Genomic DNA, 13,573 nt, shown 5'->3' with positions numbered 1-13,573 from the left:
GCAAAAAGGTTTCAGAAATCTTTGCTTTAAATGGATGTTGTACTTCACTGTGCATGTAGCAAGGAACAGAGAAACTGGCATACTGAAAGAAACCTCTCATTCATGCAGTGTCTTTGACACCTTGGAATGTTTAAATTAATGCAGCAAACTCTAACAACACAACCTGTCATTAGAATATTATGGTTTCTCGTCTCACAGTTGCCCTACAATCTGAAACACAAGGGTTTCAATTTCTAATTGACTTAGTTTTCAATCTAATCTATAATAGGTGTTTCAATTTCTAATTGACTTAGTTTTCAATCTAATCTATAATAGGTATTTCTGTTATTTGCATTAGCATCAACCCTTTTATAATGCTACATGGGAAACTTTTGTTCTCAAATTTATCTTAAGTCAGTAAGTTCTACAAATTAACTTTGGTATATGTAATCTATTTCTTGCCATAATTTATATATTTTTTCTTTTATTTTTCTTTTATTTTTCCAGTGTTAGGAAAAGTAAGTATGACTGTAATTATTCTCTGCGCTATCTACTGTGTCCCACACTTCATTCATATCTGTGCTAAATAATACGGTATTTTTTCCCCAGTTTCCTCTTCGCACAAGGTACAAGGAGTGCCTACCCTTGAATATATGAAAACATAATAATACTTTCTGCATTGCTTTGTGTACTGTTTGTTATGAATCCAAACTCATTTTTTAACACTATTACTATTACAGACAGAGAATATGCCTGAATTATACATTTACCAGCACCCCTTTATGTGAAAATTACCTGCAACTCTTCTGCAACACTTTCAGCCTCCCTCTAATTTCTTCCCTAACTCGGGGAGTCAGTGAACCCAATGATTTATACACATTTGGCAAACATAAAATGGTTTCCCTTCACTTACTGGTCTCTTTACTTCTTTCTAAAATTCCCTCATACTTTTCATTTCCACATATGATAATCTCACTTGTGTTATTTCTGTCTTCCTCCTGCTTCAATAATTAATAAAGCTTTTAGAAGGTAACGTCTGCTACCAGAGAACAACTGAGTACAGTAACAGGGGCCACATTACCACTAATTCTCAGAAGGCAACAAGTCCCTTAAAGATGCCAGAGAAAAAAAATTGAAATTGCCACTCTTCTGTTTTGAAATGTTTTTTTAAGAGATTTATGAACAGCAGGTATCAGTTGGCAGCACAAGATGTTGAATATGGGATGGATGGAGAATACAGCTCTACAGTTTGGTAATATGTAGGCTTACCAAAGGCTTACCACACAAAGGTTAACTTAAATGCTGAACTACTTCAGGCCTTGGTAATTAAGAGATCTACAAACTAGAAACTGCAATAAAGCATCATGAAGATCAAAGGAAACAGGGGAGAGGTGTTTAGTTTTTGCTATGTAGGAAGTGGCTACTAGTGACTTTATTAGGCACAATTTTGGTGGAGTAAAGCAGGCGCCAAAATCAAAGAGCTTGAAGATATTTCTACAATGTATTTACATGCACGATAAGTTTTAAAAGGAAAATGATGAAGTTATAATAGGAGGAAATGGCATGATCAAGAGATGATTTCTTCAGCTAAAGGAAGAATAAAGATTAACTTAGATGAAGAAAAGAGAACCCCGAGGAAAGAGATTAGTGAAGAATGATGGTAAAGGATGAAATAAAGTAGACAGGAAAAGAAAGTAAAAAGCATGTGTGTTTTTAGGAATAATTAAATATATAATAAGCATGTAACAGTAGAAGGAAAGTATTTAGGGTGAAAAGGTAATTTATTTTAAAAAGCAGAAATTTCAAGACAGAGTGGTTTGGAGACTTCTGTTTGATTTTGCAGACTTTAAAAGTAACTGAATAGTATCTTCTGTGAGAATTAACTTGACAATTTTTAGCCAAAATTACTTCCCATACTAACTTTTTTCAAAGGAAAAGAATAAAATAGAGCTTCAATGTCAATGTTTTGAAGGTACAACTGTACCATTTTACAATATGGGAATATTTACAGCTAAGATTGCAGAGGTACCATGCCCCTTATTTCACTGTCAGGCAAACATCATGAAATGTTGTCATCTCCTATTTCTGTTCAGAATAAATAGCCAAAATGTATAATATTTGTTTTGCAGTGACTTGCACCTGCCCACTTACTGAATCTTTCTCATACATCCTGTGCCTACAGACACGGCTGATAAGAGTTGCACTGCTCTATGGTCCTAAAGCCTCTACACATGCCCTGAGTTCACAGGATATTCCCACATATCAAGTTATATACTTGAATGTGATTTAACAAAGCTAACATACAAATCTCACTAAAGCATGATTTGCCTGTTGATGCTGCACCTGAAAAACCTCCATGTGACATTCATTCCAGGAAATAAGTGGGATATATGCATGTGAAGAAAGCATATCAGATAACCCAGAATCAGACAAAGGCATGTGAAAAACCGTATCCAGTTAGTTCCAAACTGTGTCTTCTGATTCTTACCTCTGAACAGATACCCAGTAGCTGGGACTATCATAGCCCTGACCTAAACAGGCATAAATCCACTGAAAACAGTGGACTTGTGCAGTGTACCTTGTTAACTTGAAGACCTAAATCTGTTTCAGGGTAACAAAACTTTTTCTAATATGGTTCCCCAATGAACATGTACTTAGAGGAGACCTCTAACAAGAAAAGTTATTGTGCATGGCAGCTGCTACTAACCCCTTAGATGTTTACTGCTATGTTCATTACAGTTTACTTCTTGGGTTGACAGACAGAATTGAACCACACATTTAATGTAAAAGTAGTATTTTGTTTTCTCTATTTCTACACAGAAGAAACAGGAAGTTATCTTTTTGTAAAAGCAAAACCTGAAAAACCTTTGTTATTTGAAAATTATTAGAAACATTGTTAAAATATACAGTATACATATACAGTGTGTGTACACAGTATATATAGTGTATATCTACTGTATATATATATAGTTTTAAAATGTCACAGAACACGAAATTCACAAAAAATTAATCCCCAATCCCCCAGTGATGCTCTCTAGGAAGAGACAACATCAGAAGTAATGTTCTGCTTCTGATTATTACAGATAAGTGTTGGTCAGGGGGTAAAGTGAAGAAAATAAGGGTCTTCAAATGTCGTGACTGATTTTATGAAAATACCTTGTATTTCAGCAAAGTACAATGGAAAACCAACCATGGGAATGGTGAAACATAAACATTAAAATTCCTTTGAATGGAATTTCCCTTACAAAGAAAAAATCAGCTTTGTGTCAGGCAGGTTTTTTCTCCTACCAATAAAAAAGTCTTATTTTTTCAGAAAAGGTGTATATTTTTCTGAAATTCTCTTGATTGTAACTTCTCTATTTTCAAAAACTGTTTCAGATATACTTAACTCATTCCATGTTTAACAGATGAAGTTAGTACACAAAACTGTTGAAATTACTGTGAGGTAGAACAAAAAAATCACAAGCAAACAAACAAACAAACAAACAAGCTAGTCACAACTGATTCTCTATGCTAAAAAAATTCTGTTTAAAAAGTGAAAGTCTTTCCAGGTGGCAATTCAAATGCCAGCAACTTTTAATCACTTCTATGAGAAGCATCCTTTTGATTTTTGCAGTGGTCAATCAAATCCTTTCCTTTAATTTGCCATGCTTTACCAGTCTTCTATTCCCAATATAAAAATCAAGCTTTTGAGAGTTGCTGGAAATTTTTCTTGGTTTTAATTGAAAGGCTAATTGGAGCTCTTAGAGTTTTTCATAAGATACTTTATTAGCAGTGTGATTTTTTTTTTTTTTTTTGCCTCCACAGCACAATAGGAAAACAAAACTGTGGACACTTATCAAGTTTTACTCATCTCTGTCAGCAAACTTGACATGTGAGTCGTTGCCAAGCAAGGGAGTAATAAGAGATAAGATCATAATCATTGTGCACTTTACTGATATGCTGTAATCAAATGTGGCAGATTTAGGATGTTCAGGAGGAACTGTGCTAAAATCTCTAAGCAAGCACTAAGGGAAAGGTTAATATGATGGTAGTTAGCAGACACCAGCAAAAGCAGTTTGTCACTAGAGCTGAATTTAAACCAGGCACATTCAAAGTCTTTAGCTCAAGGGAGCAATAAAAATATAGAATGGGTAGACTTAATACACTACTTCCTTTCTTTTTATTGTCTAGCTACCAGAGGGTACCAATAATTTCTTATGCTTCATATTTTGGAGGCATCTGTGAAATTCATTTGTTAGCATAAACTCAAAGTGTATTTTTATGCTTAACAATACAGATTATACAAATGAAAATTGACAGTGATAAAAAGTCTTGATTTCTACAAAGCAGCAACGTGAATTTGGGAAACATAAAATGAAATGGGACAGCCCACAGTTTTAATAGCTAAAACAGTGATGGCATTGATGTACCTGCTGGTGTATGGTTATAAAGAAATCTAAATTGCAGAACAAAAGCTGTCAGTCTCTCCCTCTTTTTTTATATGCAACCATCCACATACAGAAATGGCATATTCTGAAAGCGATGTGGTTTGAATTGCGCGGCTTCTATTATTTATGCAAAATGGGTGTTGAGCAGTCAAACTCCTCTCTATTCTTTTACACTGCAAACAAATCAATTAAGGTGGATCTTATTCCCGTGAAAAAAACCAACATGTAAAAGGATTTATGTGCGTTCAGTTCTGCAATTTAGATTTCAGTAAGATCACTTACTATCTGCAAAATTAACACAAGCCTTGTCACATTAATTATAGTATTTAAAACCTGCCTGTTTGAATTCAGCGTTAGAGACCAATAGCTGATGGCTCTCCAGATGAAGCTATCTGAATGTAGCCAATGGGAGGTACTAGTCAAATAAATACCTTGAGAAGATGAAATCAAAAGCTCTGAAAATCACTGTAAAATCAACAGTATTTACTTCAAGAAAGTAGAGGATCAGACATTTTTAGAGCTCAGATGGAAAACACCAACTCGAATATGTTTCGAAACACAATTTCCACACTACCTTTTCTAAAAGCAGCTGTTTGTTGAAGCACCGTTTACGTTAATCAGTACCTAACAATTTTATATACAACCTTCCTAAAATTCATTTGCATAATGATAATCCGCATATGGCAGGGTTTAAGTTATTTAAGCGGTGTTATATTTCACTATTTAGTCTTGCTTCACCACTGCTTTAGCAGTGAATCCTTCTGGAGTGTAATGCAGCTAATGAGGTAGCTTTTTAACTGAACAAACTGACAGGTCCCATATCTGCAGAGGCAGCTTGAAACCGTGCCCAACCTCTCGGCTTCCCAAGAGGCTTTTCAAAATTCAATAAATAACATCTGTAGGCGATGTTGGGTGCAGACCTAGCAGAGTGCGTCATAACACTGAGCTGGCAGAACAAAGAAACCATGACGACTGCCAAGTTTCCATGGCAACCGCTGCGAGGCTTGGAGAGTATAATAGCACATCAATCATTGTCCAAAAGAACTTCATTATCAGCAAGAAAAAAACCTTTAGGATCTGTTTAGTGTGCAATTGTGGGTTAACTCACCTCAAAGCCTTGCTCTCTAGCAAAAGCGGCAGCTTCCTGAAATAATAAAAAAAGAACAGTTAATTATAAAGTGCTAGATAATGAAGAAATAACACATTTTGAAACTCATTCAGCCAGTTTTCCTTTTACACGATTATCTCAATATAGCCATATACAGTTGTTCAATTCTGATAGTCGCACCAAAAGCTTCCCCCTCTTCCCTCAAGCCCAACAACAGTACAATGTCAACACATTTCACAAGTTCAAATAAAGAAGGTACAATATGTTTTTTTCCAAGTGAGGAAAGTTACTTCTGGAGATAGGACTTTGGCTAGAAAACCAGACAAACATCCATCAGACATATTTTTAATTGAAATTATATTATACCTCCATTTATGTATGGCACTTCATGGGATACATGTTATCAAGCCATTAAAAAAAAATCATTTGTTATCTACAGTGCATTAAAAAAACAGGATCACTAAATGTGTTCAAACCCTTGTGATAGAATCAAAAGAACATTTAAAAATATTCTGATGTCTTAATCACCGCTTTAAGCAATTTAACTATGTCCTTTCCTTAAAAGAACAGAGGAAACATCACGGTATCAGAATGTCCTCGTGTCTTATTTTTATTAACTGGTGTGATTAAAATCTGTTTTGAAATAAAAGCAAGGGGATGGAAGACAATAGCAATGGTTTTCCCTTACTCACTTTCAAACTTAACATTGGAAATATTGCAGAAAACCCTTGAAGTCTTTATGTTTTAACTTGCATTCTTCCAGATTATCTTTGCCAAGTGGTATTAACAGAGGGATAATCTTGAGCCAAAACTGTGAGTTGATCTAACTAAACAGAAATAACTACAGTATCAAACCAGTCCAGTGTCCCTATAAGAGGTTTTAGTGCTTCAGAAAATACAGCTGTGGACCTACATGATCTGTCAATTTGGGGGCAACAGAAGAATTTGAAGTGGGTACAATTGATTATAACAACAGTAAGTTGAGGTTAATAAAATGTGATAAGCTGAAAAGCACAACTCCTCAGGCTGCTTCACTGCAGAAACATAAGGCTGACCGGGTTACCCTTAGCTGATGTTGACAGAAAAACTGAATCATGGTCCTGACAATTGGGTGCGGGCAAGGTTAGCCACTTTGACAATTTACTTACAATTGAATCCCTTCTTGTACATCACACAGTCAATGACATTTGCTAGCCTGGCTGTCAAGAAGGAGTGTAGGGTTCAAAGATATCATGCAGTGTTTTCCTAAACCAGCATGTGATTAACAAAGCCTATGCTCGTATGAAAAAAGGAGCCTGCAAGCTTCCCCTCTGAAGTGATGCACTTACAATGAACTGCAACACAATCAAGGAAGCCTCAAATGGGACCGTGACACAGAAAAAAATACAATAAGAGAAATAAGGGAGTGATAAGGGGGAAGAGAATAAGAAAATGGGCTAAAAATTATGTCTTGTAGTCATATAACTGCTTCAACCTCAGGTTTTTGGTCATGCAATTGAAATCAGAAGTTACACTGATCTGTTCTAAGGGATTTCTTTAAAATCCCAATGCACCAGGACATTAACATCTGTGTTAAACTATTATCTGGCCAGGAAACTGGACACCAGTACATTAAATAAAAGCTGTTCTAGTGAAGTGGTGCTTTCTTGTGTGGGAGACTTCGAGAGAATTCATCTTAATTTTCTGTACTGGGGCACCCATTCATAGCACATGTATTTTGGGAGACCTGGCCCTTCCACAAGAAAGGATAAATGATTCCACATTTGTTAGAAAGTGTTCTCATCTTCAGATTTTCCTGTAAGAGCATCATCTTTCAGCCTGGTCTGCTGCCCAGCTACATGAATAATGGCAGCCAGCATACAATCATAGATTTTCCTGCAGTTGACCTCTAATCTAAAGGGTGTCTGAACACGCCAAAAAACAAAAGCAATCTTAATTTTCTTCTCTCCTATCAATTGAACCTCAGAACAACTCCTGAGCAGCTTATTTTGCTAAGGATTGTGCCTACAGTCTCCTAAAAACCAGCCTCTCTCAGAATGAGATCCCTTTAAGAATTAAGGCCCTTCCATTAAAAAAAAAAAAAACACCAAAAACAAATAAAGCTCAAAACACACATTTGGATTGTACAGTTTGGAGTTTGCAAAATGCTGAGAAATGTGAGGCAGGCTCTGATTGCCAGGGACAGTTCAAAGTAAATTAACCAGATAAAAGCGATGAGAACCTTTTAGTATCTATTCACAATAACAGTGAGAACAGGAAACAAGCAGAACCCATCTGTGCAGCCCTAGGGCACCTCATACTGAGCTTCACGTCTCTAATAAAGTAGTCAGGTTAAAATCTAAGTGGCTGTAACATGTGGAGACTGCTTGGGTTACAGCGGCCAGCCGGGGCGTTCCCTGATGCAGGTGATAATCAGTATGATAATCACTATATTTACAGGCTTTCCATTTTATATCTGACATTGAAAATCACGAAGAAGGAGGGATTAAGGAAATAAACAACCTACACAGAAGCTTTACCGCTCCCCAGAGAATGCAGCATTTTCATTCATGCGTGACATGCGACAACAGCAGAGCAAAACAGCGACAGAACAGAATTTTCTTAGGAGGCTTCATTTCACATCAGGAGTTCTTTCAGTTTTGATAAACTTTACACATTATTCATTCATTACTCCAACTCAGCATTTTCAGAGCTATTTTCTGTTACTGTCTACAAAAGATTTTATAAAACCCTTTCCCCACCTTATCACTGTTTCATACTAAATATGTTAAAAATGCACATGCCCTTTTCTAGATAATCTTTTTACTAACTGTGACAGCAAATTTATTGTTGCACTGCCTAAAGTAGAAACAAGATTTGTTTTTAGTTGTGAAATGTCATTTGGCTCATGCCGTTTTGGGGAAAAAGAATCCTAAGTACAGTCATGCTGAAAAAACCTGTGTGCGACATTACTTAATAGGAGTAACACAATGTCACCAAAGTTAACACACACCCTCTCTTTGCACAATAGTGAGCAGTTTACACAGGAAAGAGAGATTAATTAAGGAGATAACAATAAAAAAGACAACTTCCGTTAGTGCTGGCCTAGCTGTTATGTTAGAATTTGCTTGCTAGCTGAAAACTGTTTCCATTCTTGCATGTATTTTACTGCTGTTGGAGTCCCAGCTGAAAACTATTTCCATTCTTGCATGTATTTTATTGCTGTCTGAGCCCCAGCATTCAGTAAAAGGAATTGCTTATAATCTACATGCGGGCTAATTTTAACAGGACTTGTTAAAATCCTGAGCCCTTTTATCAGCAGCAGTACAGACTATTTGTTTATAAGTAAACAGAAACATATCCTCCAAACACACAATCCATCAGCAATCCTAGGAATATTTGCTAGCTCCCTGTGTAAGAATACTTTTACAACTATAGAGTTAAGATGGCTCAACTTCAATAACTGCATGTTCTCTTTGCCATGAGACACAGAAGGCACAACTTATATTAAATATTCTTGACACATCCAATTTTTTTTTTTGTTGGTACCAAGGTTTTATGATTACTTGATCAAATCACAGACAAAATAGTAACCACATCCATAGTGGGTTAAAACTAATTCATGTAGGCCAACATAAAACTCATGCAGTTACATTGAACAGCATTAAAACCATATATTGGCAAAATTAGATGACAAAGACTGTTTCAAAAACACTAGAAACATTATTATCTACAAAATGCATTTTAACCTTTGTATGGAAAATAAAGGAGCACTGAAAACTAAATTTGCATTTCATTGCTGAAATCAACATTATCTCATAAAGAAATGATAAAACAGCAGGACAGCAATGATACCCTTGCACACTGAATGCATTTCCCATAATTACACAAAAAAGCAAATGCAGGGGACACTGAAGATAATCCCTCCTCCCCTGCCATCCTTCTTAGTAGGGAAAACATCTCACAGAATAACCTCAACTCATATATTACAGTACTATGCCCTGGATTTGATTTACTGCTTTTAATTGGGAGATTACTGTCAGGTTTTGAGGGAGTTCCTACTTCATTAACTGTAAACTTCCTGACTTACCAAAAATATACCCTATTCACATTTTCAGGAATACCGTCCTCTTCTCTCTGCACAAGTCTGTGACTCAGAGGGTTCAGCCCAGCCCATGAATCAACGCAATCTCAAGTCAGCACACAAACACAGAGCAAGTGTAACTGCAGAGGGAGATCCTTGCAGCCCAGTGCAGAGCACGGTGCAGAACAACAAAAAGAAATAAAAAAGCAAACTTGTGTGGACTCGCTCAATGAGATATAGTGAATGACCACGAGGACTATATACTTTGTGTCTATATTTGATGGGACAATTCCTACTGGTAACAACCGTGTTTGATTACAATTTGCATAGTACTTCCAACACTGTACCTTACAAGACTTTCTAGACTGCAAAAACTCTTGTAAAAATAACTCTTAAACATTTCCTTCCTTTCCTACATTTCAGAAGTATGGATTGGTAGTTTTCTTCTATTTACATTGTTTCCTTGAACACACTGAATGCTACGATTATCTCGCTCAAATAATTCCCTTTTTCTTCACTATAATCATTTCATACTATTCATCCCACTTCTGAGTTCATCTCCAATCCTGGTGTAACTTTGTGTTCTTCGTATTCTCCCTTGCTTTTCTATAGATTGTACTGTTTATGGCAACAAAGTTACTTTCACAAATTTGTAACATTAAAACCCTGTTATCTAAATGAAATGGGTGACAACTGAAAAAAGCAAATAAGGATATAGGGAAGACTTTTGTGCAAGTGATGCCCACTGATATCTACAACTTCATTCTGTAGAAGACAGACTCAAATAATCAAAGTGGTTTTAGATTGATAATCTAATTTCTTAGAGGTAGATTCTGAAGATCTGTATTTCTGAAAAAGACATTTTTATTCATGATTTCTTGAAGGACAGTAGACTTGTAAAACAAAAACCAAAACCAAATAAAACCCCCCAAAAAGAAAGTATTGTTTGTCTCAGTGCCCTATAGAGACATGAGTCTTATGCTTTATTGCAATATAATTACCAAGACTTGTAGTTCACCTTTCCTTAAGTAGGCGTATTTGTCCCTTTATCTGTCTGTCCCTTCTATCATCTTTCCCTGTCCCTACCAAGGAGCTTTCTTATACAATTCTGTGTTTTTAGAGCTATACCCTTGATTTTATATATACCATACACCCTGAGAATCTCTGATTTCAGTAGTATCTGTTGTGCCCAGTGAATCTGGATATGAGCTAAAAAATTAGATATCCTCTTTTGTTAAAATCTCCCTCCTTTTGTTCTCGGAAAATAAGTCATGAAGAATTAATTATCAAGATCACCATGTGCCCTCCCTTTTGGTATTTCCTTCATGGAAAAACTTGTCACACTGCAGGAGATAAGCTAGTTTTTAAGAAAGAAACCTAGTGAGCTGTGCTATGCCGTGTTTTCCACTTTTCCAGCTTCAGGCCAATTTATGCTAAATATGACCCTGGAAATGGGGCTTAAGGCACAGAGAGGACAATGGATTTTCAATTGTTGCCTTTGATTTGTAACAAAGATGTCATAAACACATCCACTAACTTCACGGCAGAGTTGGTGGGGTGCTCTCTATCAAATCCAGGTATTTAATGCAGCCCGTGAACTTGTAGCAATATGATCTGCCTCTACACCACTTTTTCCTGTACATGCTTCACAAAGCCAAACTAAGGTAAATCTGATTTTATTCCCTGTCCCAATTGCAAGAAAATAATAGATTCATATATATATATACAAACAGAGAGGTATCATAGCAAATCCATAGCTCTTAACATGGTGAATTAACAGCATAAAGGAACTACAAGTACTTCCATGCAATGCAAATAGGGGTGATGTCAAAGCTGTGGTAATGATGATCATGACCTACCTAAGGAATCAGAGGTAGATTCTGCTAAAGACTCTGCTTATCAGTTGAAAACAGGATTTCAACAAATGGCTCCTATTATTCTGCTACTTAAAATGAATGGGTGGAAAGTTTACAGGACATAGCTCCAGCTGGACCACTAACCTTTAGTGCCAACAGTACATTTGTTGTAGTTAGTGGCAAGATACACATGTTCATCTTCATTCTGCACTAAATAGCTATCAATGGTTACTTAAAACACTGTAGATACTCCTATCCAGCCTGTCATTGTAGTTTGATTTAGACAGGCATTACTGTAAGGTCAACTATTACAACATTTAACTGTGTAAAGGCAACACAAGCTCATATGCCTTTATTAAAAAATGACCATTTATAAAGGCATTAAGGGCTCAAAGGCAAATGTAATTTCATGCTTTTACTTTTTTTCTTTTCCTCAGAGAGAGCTGCTTTAATATGGGTCATACAAGAGTCTGAGAACAGAAGATGAAAGAACCACCCAGTATATTTTCTGAAACAAATGGTTAAATTCTGCTACAGCTGAGAAAGTTTGCACTACATTTGGGGTTGTGTTAGTTAGATGGACATAATGCCTCAATACTATTTTTGTTTGACAACACAGAGGACAAATCCCTGATTCAGCATGTAGCGTAAACCTGTTCATGCTCCCAAGAAGATCAGTAAAAGTGGTCACAGAATGGACAGACCCTGCACACAGCTTGAGAATCAGCACTGAGAACCACCAAGTATCTACCCCTCACTGGTTACTACTGAAGAAAGCACAGCTGGCATCAATTGGATGGACAGATTATCATAAAGGAACATTGAGGTGTTTTTCACCCCACTTTCCTTTTCTCATGAGCAGTGCTAGAACCTAACATTGTTTATTTTTCGTAAAGAATAGATAGCGAAAATTCATGTATCCTAAAATATTATTTCAGCTTGCTCCAGAAATACTAAAGATACTGGTCAATGTATGTATGCTCCTTCACCCAGTAGCTGAAAATATAAAATGATAAGAATCAGTTCAAGTGAATAATCAGAGTAGGTATCAATACCATATGGGGTTAAAGTTGTAGTGTTCAGAGGGGGTTCTGGCAGAGTACCAGAGGGTTTTGTCTGAAAAAGCCTAGTGTGAAAAGAATTGAGAAAGAAACATATTTCCTGTCCTGCCTGGGTTCACCCTGGAGTGTCTATATCACATACAATTCATTAATATTCAAGCTATTTATTCTCCTATTCAGGTTATTACCAGAACTATAGTTCTTGCCAGAATTTTCTACAGAAAGAATCACCCTGAGTCAGAGCTTAATGCCATTACAGGGTCTGCAACAGCTGCAGCACGGATATGCCTCTGAGCCATTTTGAAATTTTATGATGGATAAAGTGCTATTACTTACATGTCTATCTGACATCCTTACCTAAAGAACTGAAACACCTATGACTCTTGTATGTGTGTCTCTCCTCACATAAGCATCAAATTATGTGAAACATTAAATTAGTGAACAATATTTCTTTACACCATTTCTCTATACAAATGTCTTTCTCTACCTTAAAAATAAATGATCATCATCAGAAGAGAGGGAAAAGACAAAAAAACACATCTTCCTTAAACATCATTGAATCAGGAGAACATAATAAAAATGAAAACAAATATCTTAAAATTAACAGCTAGAAGACAAGAGTTTTGTTTGCATATAAAAATAAAAGATGTGTGGTGTCTTTTGAAGTCTTTAATACCATTCATTGAATGCTCCCGGGGCTAACTTTCTGGCTGGAGGGTGACAAACAGAAATAAAAGATTGCATCATTTTCAATGAGGTCTTCTATGATTGTAACCACTCAAACTAGCCTGAAATCAGACAAGACATTCTCATCTTGCAATTTCAGATGAAGAGAATAATCAGATACCGCGCTAAAAGTACTAGGATCCAGCAGGACTTGGTCTCTAGTCCTGGTAAAAGGTTAACATATTTTCAGCAGTGAAATTGAGTTGTTTTGTATACTTTGTCTAGTGTGATGTCATGCACAGCCATTTGGAATTGTAACTGAGGCTGTGGTATTGGGAACTCTGTAAAAAGCAATCATTTTGTAACACTCTTCAATGTCCTAGGCTTGCTTTGCCTGTTAACTCTAGCAA

General features: G+C 36.2%; 1 protein-coding gene across 2 annotated transcripts in view; it reads right to left on the bottom strand.

The window, feature by feature from the left end:
- Positions 1–13,573, bottom strand: part of ADK (adenosine kinase) — a 274,728-nt gene that overhangs the window by 42,144 nt on the left and 219,011 nt on the right. For both annotated transcript variants that reach the window (XM_085065580.1, XM_085065581.1), the window contains one exon: positions 5,518–5,553. In XM_085065580.1, coding sequence (XP_084921706.1) covers positions 5,518–5,553 — 36 coding nt within the window. The remainder of the gene's footprint in view (positions 1–5,517; positions 5,554–13,573) is intronic.

The sequence above is a fragment of the Lichenostomus cassidix genome, chromosome 6 (genome assembly GCF_008360975.1).
Source record: "Lichenostomus cassidix isolate B80296 chromosome 6, HeHo_3.0, whole genome shotgun sequence".
NCBI classification, from domain to species: domain Eukaryota; kingdom Metazoa; phylum Chordata; class Aves; order Passeriformes; family Meliphagidae; genus Lichenostomus; species Lichenostomus cassidix.
The sequence above is the reverse complement of the archived record's forward strand: the minus strand, read 5'-3'. Positions and strand labels throughout refer to the sequence as shown.